Below are 15095 nucleotides of genomic sequence, written 5' to 3' on the forward strand. Positions count from 1 at the left end.
AAAAAAGTTGCCCATTTTCCCAGCCAAGCTATGCCTACCTGTGGAAAATACCATAATCTCTGGTTTCTGCATTGCTAGAGAGATACAAGTCAGAAGAGATTCAGTGAGCAATTAAAGTGATCAGGGAATTACCTTAGGAAAAATTGAATTAGTAGCAAAAAGTGGACTGGGATTCAGGTCAGGTTTTTATCTCTAGTTCTCTAATTGATCTTCAAGTCAAATACAAAGAAGAATATTTAGGCAAGAAGTGAAGATCATGATACTTGCACGTCACTATTGAATCACCTTGCAATAAAAATGAGCGAAAGACATAACAAAAACAACTACTTTTAGGCAGACTCAAGATAAAATTCAAAGATCAAGGTTGTGTTGTGCTGGAAGGACTCAAGTAAACGTAGCTGAGATTGAAGGTCACCTCTGTTGTGCAACCAGGAACAAACAGTGATTACATATTTTCAAATGTTTAATCTGCAAGCACAGTACAGCAATGCCTGCAGCAACAACAAGGAGCTCAAGCCAACTACAGGAGAAGAGGACACCCTATTTAAGAGCTTATCTGCTTCTTCTTTTACTTTAAAGTAGCCCTCTCCTATCCAGCACCAATACAGAAAGTTATCTTAACAACTTACATGATCAGCTAATAAGCACACAGTAGATGCTTTGTTCACTTCAGTTTAGAACAAAACAACTCTGTATTGTATCTAAGTGATTAAAAGATGCCAAGTATGAAGGCTTCTGTATCCACTGATCTAATAATTGTACATATACCATCCTTTCCCCTTCTCAGCCCCCCTTCCCCACTACTCCCCCAGCAACAATGCTGAAAGAGACAAACCTAAAACGTTGCACCTCTTTCCTCCCACACCCACACGGTACATACCCAAAATATAATTATTTTCTCTGCTTCAAAAAATCCAAAATTACCTCTGTAAACAAACCCATAGAGGGAAGAGGACCGTAAATCTGTGGTCAACATAGCCATCAAGCAGTAGAAGAAGGTTTGCCAGGCCAGTCTGATGTCCCAGAATGAAGACACTTCTAACGTGAACAAGACCCCGCTGCCAATGGGGGCACAAAATACTGAAGCTATGCGTGCTCCCGCCCCAGCCGTAATGAAACTGCACCTACAACAAGTAGAAGAGGCAAAATCCAGGTAATGGGGAAAAGAACAGAAATGAAATACCTCCATAAACACCGTTTCCTGTCAAAGCTGGTTTTATGGGGCTGAATTTAAAGACTTGTTGGTTTATTTTGGGGTTATCATAGTGCCTTGCATCTCTAGGATTTGAGTTGAGATCCATCTGTCTTCACCTCCAGCCTTGACAAAACCCTCAATTCTGTAACATCATGCAGGGACCACCACGCCATACCAGCCAACTGCTGAACCAGGCCGGGCAGACATGCCACTTCACACTTCACACCTGGGAAGCAGTGCAGTCACAAGGGTGAAATACTGCAGGGAAAAAGGTAAGAAAGCTTGGGATTCACTACAGAATGAGAGTACAGCCCCAGAGCCTGCAGGCTCAACGCGTTGCCTCAGTTTGCAAATGTGTGAGAAATCCACAGGGAGCATGCATGCCTTGTTTCCCTCCCTGTGAAGGCGTGGAGCTCACATACACCCTGAAGAGCAACAAACTTCTGTTGCTGTAAGCTGCACTAGGAGCTCAAATGGCAAAGATCTGCACTGTAAGCCAGTTCCAGTGAAGGAAAAAGAAAAAAAAAAAAAGAAAAAGGAAGAAAAAAGAAAATTAATCATAAAAGAAAGGCATTAAAGGACAGACTTCCTTTATACTCTTATTATTATTTATTTTCCCACACACCACAGCATTTTCTTTCCAAAGCACCCAGTTCATTATATGAAAACAACATCTTGCATCAGACAAAAGTTACATTTTTAAGGAAGGCCACAGTATGCAAAACAGAGGGAAAAATATAGAAAGAGGGAATAAAATTATACTTTAATTCTGCCTTGGAAAATAGATTCAAATCCAGGCTTTGGGGGGATACTGGGTGATGCTGATACATATAATGCACTAATCACTAGCGCTCACCAGCTTATAAAGCCTTGCATCCTCTGGATGTGCTACCTGAGACCTCAGGGATAATTTGCAGAAATGCTGAGCATTCAAGTACTAGCTGAAGTCAACAAGCATACAAAATGCTTGAGTATTTTTAAGATTAAGAAATGCCAAGTTCTTAGCAAAAAACCTCAAACAGACCAGAGTAATCTCTAAAACATCAGAGGGCCCTTTTTTGTGTTCTCTGTGGTGTCCACAAATGTTATCAGTGCAAAGATGGGTGGCAACGAGAGTAATGGACAGAAAATAAGGGAAAAGATTAGAGAGTTCATGTGTCAAAGCCCTTAACAAAGCCCTCCAGTAAAGCTACACAGGCAACTTTATGTCTGGTATTTCCCAACTCACAAACGCTGAGTTAAGATACCCTTGTGTATGGATTTTTACTGACATATCATATCGTATCTTCACAGTGACATTGTTTCCAGCAGCAGGGAACTCAAAAGGTACTGCACGCCACAGTAAAAGCTAGGCAAGCTTTGCTTGGATGTCTTCAACCTCTTTCTCCTATCAGTTGTACATGCTATGTATCCCACCAATAGTATCAACAATGAAATTGGACCCCTCCTACACATCCATTACAGCTGCCCGATGGAGGGATGCCTTAAGATCCTTCAGTATCCTAACGCTTGCTGAGTTATACCTCTGCCTGTGACTGTACTCCGAGAGGGTACATCTCTTGAGCTTACTTAACTCCAAAAGATACCAGGAGAGTGGAAGTCTTTTGTCCTGGTCTTTGTAAAGAAGCAAGGTCTCACTCGGACTGAAATTTGTCTCTGCTGCTCACCAGCAACTCCCTCTGTGAAGGGGACTCCCACAGAATTTGTCTCTCCCAGGATGGCTCCCAACTGCAAGCTAGCACTTCTTTCTAATTATACTATAACTGGATGCTGCAGAGAAAAACAAAAGTTCTCGCTGCTTCTCTTACTGCAATTGCCGATTTCTTCCATGACTAACATTTTGCTTAACCAGCACGTCTCAGATTTATTTAAATGACCGATCTTAAAAGGCTAAAGGCAAAAGAGATTCCATATCTTCCCTTTGATTTTCTTTTAAGCTACAGATAGTTCACAGTGACTGTTCATTTGAATTCCTTGTATTTCTTTGGGAAATTAACACATGGGGGTCTTTCATTTTTTCCTTGCTTTAGGAAAAAAATGGTATCGTATAGAAGTTTGTATGTCAAGATGACAATAAATACCATCCAGAAGACACAAACTGGTTTGTAATTTCTTCGTCTGGAAACTAATCTCATTAATTTCACAAAAGAGAGCTTACCAGAGTTATCTCAGACACACATGAGCAGAGAAGAGCCGTATTAAAAGTGTGTCACAAAAAATTTACTTTTTCAAAACTAGAAAAATACAGCAAGGGCCCCCCGGGCACATTGTGCAATCTCCATCATCTCTTTTTTTTTCCTGGGACAGCATCACTGATTTGAGGATAAAGGCCATGTGTAAAAGTCCTGCATCTTTCTCCCTCCTTTTACAACCCAGAAGGCAATGGGAGAAGGTCTTCAGTATTAACATATTATTTCACAGGCATTCAATAAAGCAACTTGTGAACTTTGTTTTGACTAAAGACCTTTGTTTAATTAAACAACTTATTTTCAATTAGAGCCGGTGGCTTTTTCCCCATTCCAAAGTGACAAACAGCAGGAAGGCTGAAAGATTGCTGGAGCGGTATCTGTATTCCCCTTCCAGATGCAAAGGGCTCAACAGTGACTTGCCGCACACCCCCGGGGCACCAAGGGTGGGTGGTGGGGCAGCCCCCCCAGGGCCCCACAGCTCTGCCCATCACTTATCCGCTGAATTCCAAGATGTGGTGAAGATCGGGAGGTGGACGCCAAGGGTGTCTGACTGCAGCTGGCTCAGGCCGCAACCCAGGAGAGCACTAAAAGTGATGTTGTATAATTGAGAGCACTCTTCAGTAAATTATTCATAAATCAGCCACGATTAAAGGCAGAGGAGGGCAGAGCCCTAGCTGGCGTGCAGCAGCAAACCTAGATTGGTTTCAACAGATTTAAACATGGAAAACATGAACACATCTTTCAAATATGCAAAGTCCTGTTGACATAAAGGAGGAGGCTACTAAAGACTTTCAGATTCTTGACTCAGAGACTTAAATGTCTCTTTTGAGAGAAGTGTTGTGATGATAGACCATGAAATGCCTTTTGAAGAACTGCATGTTAATGTCTGCCCAAGTGTGGTGACACATCAGACTACAGTCCGTCATTTCAGTCATCTGTTCCCAGGTTAACAACCATGGCAGCCAGAACAGCTCTGCTTCTAACAGAATATGTGTAATGATTTAAATTATTACAGTGTGTTCCCAGGCAGCACTTCAAACTACATTTAAAGGGGGGGGGGGGGGGGGGGGGGGGGGGCGGGCGGGGAGGGAATCCAAACCCTTAGTGAAAAGAAAAAACTATTCATTGTATAGTCTTGGAAGACTTTTCTACAAGACTTAAATTAGGAGCCTTAATGAATGTCTCAGAGGCTTTTAGCAACTTACGTGTGTTTATGTTTAATAAAAATGGTGGATGGTTCCAGATAAATTAAATTAAACTAGCTCTTAATTCCTACATTTTAAAAAGGCATCATGTTAATACCATGCTGACTTTCTTCATGGAAATATGATTCAATCCTTTGGCTCATGCATCACTGTTACCAACCCAGCACAAAGGGGGAAAAAAATTACAGCTGCAGTCTCTGAGCTCCTGGAGACAAATGTCTGAAAGCAAAGAAAACAAAAGATACCTAAAGGGAGAGCTAAACCTTGGTAATCATTGTCTGGAAGGTTTGTGGCTGCCTCTGACTAACCATGCACTCCTATTTTTGAACATCTGAGTCATCCCCTAGGTTGCTGCACCTCCGTCCAAATGAATAAATAAATATAAACCCATAGAGTAACAGCAAATGTGAAAGGGTGTTGGGGAGGAGGGTAGGTTTGGTCAGGGTGGTGAAGAGGAAGAGAACAAACCTCAGGGATGAATACTTTCCAAACCCAAAAAAGATCAGAAATAAAACAGCAAACCGGCCAACAAACAATCTGTATCATATTAGGAAGGACTAATTTTGCCATCTCAGCTCAAGATACAGTTTAATGATGGTGGTAATCAAGTGCAGCAGGATTATCCTCCAAATGGTGAATACAGGAAACTATCTCACTTACCAAAACAGCAAAGCCCAAAACCTGGCCTGCAGTTACTAAATTTGGCTGTATTGCAACAGAGCAAATTTTAAGAATTGCTCTGACCTACAGAGCAGGACTGGGCAACCGTCCTTTCCCCTTCTTTCTACAGCATGATGGGGATTCTCTTTCTTTGTGTATAGCAAGGGCTGGGGATAAAGTCATTATCCTTCAAACGGACTATAAAGTCTGCTTTTCCCTACCTAGAAAACATTGTATTACACTACTGCATGAACAACAAGCAGATCCAACCTGACCTGCAATTTGCCATCTGCAGAGCTTTGCGAAGCAGTGCCTGGTTTCTGCGGTCGCCCTTAGCTGACATCTGTGGCTGCCGTGTTCGTAAGCTGGAAACATGGGTCCCAAGGGCCTGGCTGTCCATCACTGCGTGCCTTACACAGCCACTTCAACACTTCTGCAAGGTGGCTGTAAAATTGTTGCCCCTTTTGTGCACAGCCACTTGAGACTGGCTTTATTTTTATACAGACTTGGTGTAAGTAAAAGCAGTTGTACGAGATGCAAAGGAGCTGGCAGGCCATAGCTGTGGGATGGGTTGCTTTTCAGAAACAAAATGGACTGCAGTTGTCCAGATAACTACTTGCTGAGTCTCAACAGGGAATCGTACTAGGGAACCAAGCCAGTATTTAAAACACACAGTGAAAAATGTTTTTCTTCACTGCATGGCATGAATAGTTGTGCTAATGCAAAGGAAGGGACAGCAGAGGTGAAAAGCACTCCCAGCGCAGGGTATTTTTTAAGCCAGTGTTGCCACCAAGACATACATTGCAAACGCACACCATCAGCCTGATAGCTTTAACTTTTGTCTGCTATTTCATACCCCAAATGGATCATGGGACCTTTTGGCCCGTAGAACAGCCCAGAGGCTACAGCCAGCACACATGAGACAAATGTCCCTGAAAAGGTCTTGATGTTACAAAAATGTTGAATAGAAGTCCCATTCAAATACCCGATGATTTCTGGCAAGCCCAATGGTGACCCTGCTGGGCAAAAGAACTTGGGGGGAAGAGAGAGAGAGAGAAACAGAATCAACAATCATTAGATGCTGATGTGTTAGATGAGTCAGAGTTTTTAAATCCAGCCCTCACCTTGCTCTGTCCACAAACAAACTGTCCCAGAATTAACAGATGATGTAGATACACATATAACTTCTGGCTAGACACAAAAATTCAAGCTCCCAACAGCATTGCTATATGTGTACTGGGGGTAATGAGAGAAGAAAACAGCTGATGAGGGCCCCTGCCCCAGCACCCTGCCATGCCTGCCGATGCCTGAAGGCAACCAGCCTCTTGCCTTTGCACAGGCTGTCTGCGGGGCAGGGTGTACACGTGAACCTGTGTGGTTTGTCAGTTCAGACTTTAGATAGCTTAAAACCAATCAGTTATTACTCACATAACAGCAAACTCCCTTTTTCTACTGTTGCTGGATTTCAGGGTAAGTTCAGTAAAACATTCACTTTTTCTCTCACCTATGCTGTTAATTGCCTGTCTATAATTAAGTTGAACACAGCAGGACAGTAAATGACAGAAACACTCAATGTTTTAGCCCTGCTGCCTTGTAAAAGTACTGATCTGGGCTACAAGGGATACCCACATAGCACAGCTAAAAGATCAATCTAAAACCAACAGTAACTTTTATATGGACTGATGGTCTTTGGCTTAGGCCCCTTCCAAACACTGAGTTTTCACAAGTTATACCAGCTGCCACTTGTATTTATTTTATAAACACCACATGCTAAGTGTAAATTGCATCGCCACCACCACTGATTTCACCCCAGACACTTTTATACAAGTTACGGGCAGTGGAATCCAGCCGTAGGCCGAAGGCCAAGACAGACCGCTCCAATGGGGTTGTATAATAGAGGGGAGTTTTTAAATGAAATACTGAATTAACCAGTATTTGGAAGGGCAAGAGATCTGGTTTATCACAGCGTTACAGGCTTGCTGTGTAGGACACTTAGCACTTACCAGCACTGAGGCTGACCACAGAACCACCATGGCCAGCCCTGACTCAAGCGCACACAGCCAGCTCACGTGAATGTCGCCATCCTGCCCGGCTGGCAAACAGATTACTGCATTGGCACCCACAGACCACGTCCTGCTTTTCCATCATCTTTTGCCCCACAGATTTCTGTAGGCAGAAAGCGTACCACAGGGAAAAACCAAAACAGGCAAGCAGTGCAGGCTCTTTAGAAGGATGGGAATGAGTAACAGTAAGGTGAACGATGACTTTCAGATTCAAGTCATGGCTTTTTTCCAGGACTTCTTGCCCATCTTTAAAAACACTATAAAGGACCCGTTGTTACTCATCAAGGCCCTTTTCAGGTCAGAAGCAGAGGTAAAGGACCTTAAGAACATGCACAAGAAAACACTAAATGGTGTCTCTATATGGTGTCTTCAGGAGACATTTTGCCTGAATGAAGGCTTCAAAGTCTTAAATCAGTACTTACCTTCATGAATTTCCAGCTGTTACTAGTAGACAGAATATATGTGAGCAAGCTCTTTCCCGCTTTATTTTAACCAAAAGGACATTTCTCATACTAGGCCTTCTCACATTTAAAAAACACGTTTCAGTCTCCCTGGGTTTTCAGTTTGTTTCTCTGTGCTTGTTCTGACTGCAGTTCTCCACGACTCCTCAGCTCCCACACACTTTGCCACCTTCTCCAGCGCCCAGCAGTGATTCACTGTGTGTGCAGGTCAAGCACAGCCCTTCCACTCCTGAGGTCGCAGCGTCACAGCCAGCCACCGCAGCCTTCCCGGCAGCCTGTCCCATACAGGCTTTTGCAAGCACATCATGCCGCACACCCAAACAGCAAAGTGCGCGAAAATGAATTTTGCTCATCTGCAGCTGAAGGTGGTATTTAGATGGGAAGGCCTTCCAGGGCAGGAATTACATGTTTGTACTGATATCAGAGCCTGTGAGAGCTTACCTCCTGTGTCTCTTTGTATGAGTTTAATACAACAGGACAAATTTTATATTATGACAGGACCAACAGCATGTGTAATGGTTGTTGTGGTACCCTGGAATCAAACTGTGGTTTCTTTCTGTATATTCCTTATTTATACTTTAGTGTGTATATACACACATGCATGTATATGCATACAAATGCATGTGTATACACATGTATGCATGTGTATTCATCCACTGTTTATATATTTTATAAACATAGACATAGTTTATATATAAGAAACCCCAAGGAAATAATATTCCAAGTACTATAGGTTTTCCACGAGGAAAGCATATAAAACTTACCCTATGTCTGACAGAGCCAGCGCCAGCCGGCCCCAAGATGGACCCGCCGCTGGCCAAGGCCGAGCCCATCAGTGACGGCGGTAGCGCCTCTGGGACAGCGTATTTAGCAAGGGGGGGGGGGGGGGATAAACTGAGCAGCAACCTGCAGCCAGAGAGGAGTGAGACTGTGAGAGCAACAGCCCTGCAGAGCCCCAGGCCAGCGCAGAGGGAGGCAGGAGGGGCTCCAGGTGCCGGAGCAGATTCCCCTGCAGCCCGTGGTGAAGACCATGGTGAGGCAGGCTGTGCCCCTCAGCCCATGGAGGATCCCATGCCAGAGCCGGTGGATGCCCAAAGCAGGCTGTGACCCTGTGAGAAGCCCACACTGAAGCAGGCTCCTGGCAGGACCTGTAGACAGAGGAGCTCAGGCTGGAGCAGGTTTGCTGGCAGTACTTGTGACCCCATTGGGGACCCAGAGCTGCAGCCCACGGGAAGGTCTGACACTGGAGAAATTCATGGAGAGCTGTCTCCCACGGGGAGGGGTGGAGTGTGAGGAGCCTCCCCTGAGGGGGAAGGAGCGACAGAGGCAGCGTGTGATGGACTGACCCCAGCCCCATTCCCCATCCCCCTGCACCGCTGGGAAGGAGGAGGGAGAGAATTTGGGAGTGAAGTTAGGCCTGGGAAGCAAAGGAAGGGGTGTGGGGAACGTGTTTTAAGTTTTGGGTTTATTTCTTATTACCCTACTCTGATTTGATTGGTAATAAATTTCCCTAAGTTGAGTGTTTTGCCTGTGACAGTAATTGCTGAGTTGATTGCTCCCTGCCCTTACCTCGACCCACGAGCTTTTTGTCGTGCTTTCTCTTCCCTGTCTGGCTGAGGAGGAAGGTGATAAAGTGGCTTTGGTGAGCACCTGGCCCAGCACACGCACCATCCAGGCCATTAGTGAAGATATCCACAACAGTATCTGGCCCAGTATTGACCCCTGGGGTACACCAATGCTGACTGGCCTCCAGATGGACTTTGTGCTACCGACTATAATGCTTTGAGCCCAGCAGTTCTGCCAGTTTTAAATCCATCTCACTGACCACTTATGTAAGCCATACATCACCAGTTTGTCTTATGAGGATGTTATGGGAAACAGTGATGAAAGCCTTGCTGAAGTCAAGATAAAGAACATCCACTGTTCCAGTCATCTCATTAGTACAAGATTGTTACCCACTAAATTCATACTGACTATGCCCAATCACCTTCTTGTCCTTCATACACTTACAAATGGTTTCCAGGGTTATTTGCTGTGTCAATCTTCCTGGGGTCATGATGAGGTTGACTGGCCTGTAGTTCTCTGGATCCTTCTTGAAGACAGGAATGACACTGGCTTCCTCCAGTCCTCAGGATTCTCTCCTCAGTTTCCATGACCTTTCAAAGATAATTGGGCATGGCCTCACAATGACATCAACCACCTCCCTCAGAGAAGGCATAGAGTACCTTGGCCTTTTCCAAGTCCTTTGTCACCAAGTTCCTTACCCAGTTCAACAACCAGCCCATGTTTTTCCTAGTCTTCCTTTTACTGCTGATGTACCGGTAAATACCACCTTCCTTTCTTGTTGCCCTTCAACATCCCTGATCATATTCAATTCCAGGTACACTTTGGCTTTCCTAACCCCATCCCTGCACACTCAGACAGTGTCTCTGTATTCCTCCAGGGTCACCTGTCCCTGCCTCCACCCCTTGTGTGCTTCCTTTCTATGTTTGAGTTTTGTGAGGAGCTTCCTGCCACCTTTTGCTTGATATCCAGTTCATTGGAATGGATTGTTCTTCACTATGGAGGAGATAATCCCTGAAAACCAACCAGCTCTCTTGGTCCCTATTCTCTCCAGGATGGTCTCCCTTGGGATCCTTGGGATTCTTCCAACAGATCCCTGAGTAGACTAAAGTGTTCTCATGATGTCCAGAATTGTGGTCCTGCTTTTTGCTTTTTCCCCCTCATCTCAGGATCCCACATGTCACCATCTCATGGTCACTGCTGCCACCAACCTTCACATCACTGGCCAGTCTTTCCTTGTCAGTAAGTACAAGGTCCAGCAGAGCATGTCACCTCATTGGCTTCTTGATCATCTATCAGGAAGCTGTTATCAATGCACTCCAGAAACTTAATGGATTGCTTGTGCCCTGCTGTGTTGCCCTTCCAGCAGATATTGGGATGATTGGCTAAAGAATCCCACAAGGATCTGGGCCAGGGACCATGAGACTTCTTTCAACTGCCTGAAGACAGCCTTGTCTAATTCTTCATGAGCCAGCAGTCTATAGCAGACACCCGCAACATCACACATATTAGTGTGCCCTCCAACCCTGATCTGCAAGCTCACAGCTTACTCTCACCTGTACTAAGGCAGAGCTCCATGCATTCCCACTGCTTTCCCACAAAACAGAGCAACTGCCACTCCTAACCGTCCCAGTCTGCCCTTCCTAAAGAGCTGCTGCAGCACTCCAGCAGCATCAGCTATCCCACCATATCTGTGCAGACCAGGAGCCCATCTGCCGTGCTCCAGCCTCAGCGAGAGGTCACAGGCACTGCCCACAGCCACAGAGAGCTGCACCCTCCCTGGGGAGCTTGCTCTAGGTTAAGCCTGAGAAAGGCCCACGGCTGAGGGAGCTGGGGCTGTTCAGCCTGGAGAAGAGAAGACTGAGAGGGGGCCTTATCAATGTCTGCAAATATCTTAAGGGCGAGTGTCAAGAGGATGGGGCCAGGCTGTTTTCAGTGGTGCCCGGCGACAGGACAGGGGGCAACAGGCACAAACGGCAGCACAGGACATTCCTTCTGAATGTGAGGAAAAACATCTTTACCTTGAGGGTGACAGAGCCCTGGCACAGGCTGCCCAGAGAGGCTGTGGAGTCTCCTTCTCTGGAGACATTCAAAACCCGCCTGGATGAGGCTCTGTGCAACCTGCTGTAGGTGAACCTGCTCTAGCAGGCAGTTGGACTAGATGATCTCCAGAGGTCACTTCAGAGGTTGTAGCCTCTGCTAATTCAGCGGTAATTTCTGCCCCAGGTTCTGGAGACCAGCTCTGGCAGCTCCTTGCCACTGTTGCTGAGCCCAAAAGCACTGTCAGCCCAGACCCTGGCCCCCCCTCTGCATAAAGTGCTGCATCTGCTGGCTGCATGCCATGGATGATGGTTACACAGGCTGCCCCCAGCACCAGCTGACAGGGTGCCCAGCTCCCCCTGGTCAGGGTTCAGTGGGAATAAAAGCTCAAAGCCCCTTTCTTACAAGAAGCTCTTTGTTATTCATACTATCTACCATAGATACCACAAACCAGGCAAAAATTTTACCACTTGGTTCTCTCCACAGGTAAGAGGAAAAACCAGTCAGGGTCAGAGATGCCTTAACATTTATATTGGTTTTAGCCACTCAGTGATTTTTACCACCACCATCCCAATTATCACAGACATGATGATACCCATCAAGGACAAATTAATCATTCAACAATAATCTATTACAGCATTAGCAAAAGATAGGTGCCCCAGACACACAAATAAACAACATATCTGACACTGGGTCCACATTCACTGAGCACCTTAATAGAAACTTAATCCCTTCCCTTGGACATCAACCATACCTAAAGCAGCACATGCCCCTTAGGTACAAGGGGGAAGAGAAAGAGGAATATTTTAAAGACTGCCTTCATCAATCTCATGACAAGAACATCATCAAACATTATACTGTACTATAGGTTAAGTTCTTGCACAGTATATCAAAGCATACCTACACAAAGCACCACAGGATATTTAGTGTCCACACCCACCTAGAGAGACAGAACCTCTAGTCAGTTAAAACTTCATGATGTGTGTTTTCTAATAAACAAACATAGAAGAGGTCACTCTTGCTCACCTGCAGGTAATTTTCCACCAGGTCCCATTTCAATTTGATGAGACTCAATTATCTGATGAATCAAAACCCCCAGTGTCCCAACTGCTGTTCCAATTAGCCCAATTAGCAGCCATTGATCCCACTCTTTTCTAGAAATAGGAGAACACAGTTACCTCCCAGCCTACAGCACAGGTCTATTTCCCATGCTTCCTCTCACAAACATGCAAGTTCCGTTTTTAGAGCACTTTGATATTAACCGTGACTGCTTTTGCCAACATCCCCTTAAAAAGTGTAGACTCAACAAAACTCTACCTTCAGGTGAAAGCCATTTCCATTTGAGTAAGGAACACAGTCAGGGTTTTTTGGTTTTGTTTTTTTTAAATATATAAGTAGCAGTGCAATCTGCTTTCAGATGCTAATTGTTTGTTGCCATTTCAAAATTCAATTATGTGACTCAGTAATTAAGCATTCAGTAGAGCACTTAGAACTCATTTCAAAGTAATTCCTGTTTTCTTCTATTGCAACTAATGCAGAGTACCAATCATATAAGTGTGCAAACCTTTACCTCTAGCTTATGTTTTTACTAAATTTACACTTCAAATAATAAATGTGAACCAATAGTAATTACTGATTTATTTCCAGTATCATTTAGGACTACAGCACCCCTACTGAAATTCAAACAGCATGTTTCCTGGACATTACACTAAGAGGCAGTGAATTTCAAGAAAAGTCTCAGTAAGACAACATTCCCCCAAACCTCTGCGAAGTCTCATCCTTTTATGTTTTATAAATTGAGTAGTTAATAACATATTTTTTGCATAGTCAAGAATTTGTCAAGAGCAAAGGCATAAGCACTTTCAAAAAATGCTCTTCATCAAATTTGCTTGCCACTTGGCTCCCTTCTACATACTATTGAAGCGTCTTCCTCAGTAGAAACAATAAATAAAGTTTTCTTAATTCCTTCTGCTATCAGGCATCTCCCTGGATTGTCCGAACTACCCATAGCTTACAGGCACCTTAAGAGTATTTAAGGTAAGTCTACCTGTTCGTTTTCTCTTGTAGCCACTTCTTACAAACTTTACTGTGTAAAGGCAAATAATCCAAACTCTCATGGGCTATCAGGTGTTCTCTCTCCCCCTCCTTGCAGTGATAATATGCAAAACTGCTTCTCCTGATGCTGCATTGCCTCCTAAGATCCTGAGAATGAATCAGATCAGGCCCATGATCTTCTGCCATTAACATCTCCTCTTCACCATTTTCCACATGTGTCCTATGGGAAAAAAGTGATGGCATTACAGTGGCCTCCAAGAATCTTTGGGAAGCCAACAAGACCATGTGAGCCCAAGAACAGTCTCCTTGAGACTGGGATGAATGGAAAGCCACCCAAGGATGGAGTAGCTGTGGCACAGAGATTGGCTGGTTTGTGTTTGGCCTTGGTTAGCTGTCACAGTCAAAGCAATGAAAAGTTGTCTGAGCTGGAGCTCTCTGGTGAAGAAGTCACTCCAAGAACAGACTGACCACTGTAACAAGATTATTGCACCAGATCCTTGCAGGCTGTTCAGAGGACAGGAACGCTTAAGCCATAGGGGCTTTGTCTGTTTTAAAATACGATCACCTGCTGTGCTTTGAGTTGTCCAAAGATCTTGATCCACTATCTAATCACACAATTTAAATAAATTAAAATCTAGGTTGCAGTAACGTTCAGTTAGACCCCAAATTCTCAGTATTATATAAGCACCCTAAAAATGCTTATTCTCTAACACAATTGCCTTCGAATTTACATGTCAATTTTCTTTTTAGAAAGGTAAAACTCATTTGCTGGACTACCAAACTCACTACAGCTTGGATACTTTACCCAAGGTAGCTTGCAAGTTGACAGTTCAGTCAAAGCAGAAAAAGACTTGATGCATAGCAAATATTTACTGTAAAGACAAATCAGTAACATGACGCATGTTTGCCACCTCCAAGGCGTGTTTTTGTTACCAAAGACAGAGTAGAGAAGATTGCTGCTGCTTTCCACTTACTAGCGTGTGGACCAATTTGGAAAGGTCTCATCTCAGATAATGAGGAAACATACATAGTTCCTCCGTTGTCAGGTAGTGAGTAACTAAATGGCAAGAGAGAACAAAAGCCACATGCAAATTATCTGAAGCCAAGGCTTTTGACCTATGATTTTGCAATGCTGAAAGTTTCCTTGTGACCCACACTTTTCAAATGTAATGAAACATATTGTCCAGGCAATACTGCCCAGGGCAGGGGGCACCTCCACATCAGGAATATAGCAATAGCCCAAGTCCAACTTCTTATACCATGACTGTGGGGTTTGCCAGCTCAGTCAGGCATTTTGTTCTAGGCATTTCAAAAGTACTATGCAAATTCAAGACCTGGCAACTCTCAGCCTAAGGAGAAAAAAAAAAAAAAATAAAAAAAAAAATTGGAGACATGATCTACATAGAAACCAAAGACTTCAGAAAACAGTTTTTCCTGGAAACTATGTGAATGGCTACAAGCAACAGTAAATGCATCAGAAAAGTTAATGTTACTTTCCTTACAGGTGTAGGGAAATAAATTTATCTTTGCCACCAAATACATCCACAGAGAAGTTATCTGACAATAAACACACATTGTGTAATCAATTAAATCACTCAAGTCAAAGGTGAACTGAGGAGGAATAGCCAAGTCCTCACTCTGATTTTGACTTGTTATCTAAAAAG

General features: G+C 44.1%; 1 protein-coding gene across 1 annotated transcript in view; it reads right to left on the minus strand.

The window, feature by feature from the left end:
• LOC106630928 (chloride channel protein C-like) overlaps positions 1 to 13770 on the minus strand; it is an 81104-nt gene extending 67334 nt beyond the window's left edge. Inside the window, 7 exon segments of the mRNA XM_014277246.3 lie at positions 881 to 1124; positions 3876 to 3968; positions 6106 to 6281; positions 7253 to 7333; positions 12403 to 12448; positions 12450 to 12530; positions 13424 to 13770. Of these exon segments, the coding sequence (XP_014132721.3) occupies positions 881 to 1124; positions 3876 to 3968; positions 6106 to 6281; positions 7253 to 7333; positions 12403 to 12448; positions 12450 to 12530; positions 13424 to 13716 (1014 nt within the window). The 5' untranslated portion in view covers positions 13717 to 13770.
• Between the last annotated feature and the right edge of the window lie 1325 nt (positions 13771 to 15095).

Source organism: Falco cherrug, chromosome 3 (genome assembly GCF_023634085.1).
Source record: "Falco cherrug isolate bFalChe1 chromosome 3, bFalChe1.pri, whole genome shotgun sequence".
Taxonomy (NCBI): Eukaryota; Metazoa; Chordata; class Aves; order Falconiformes; family Falconidae; genus Falco; species Falco cherrug.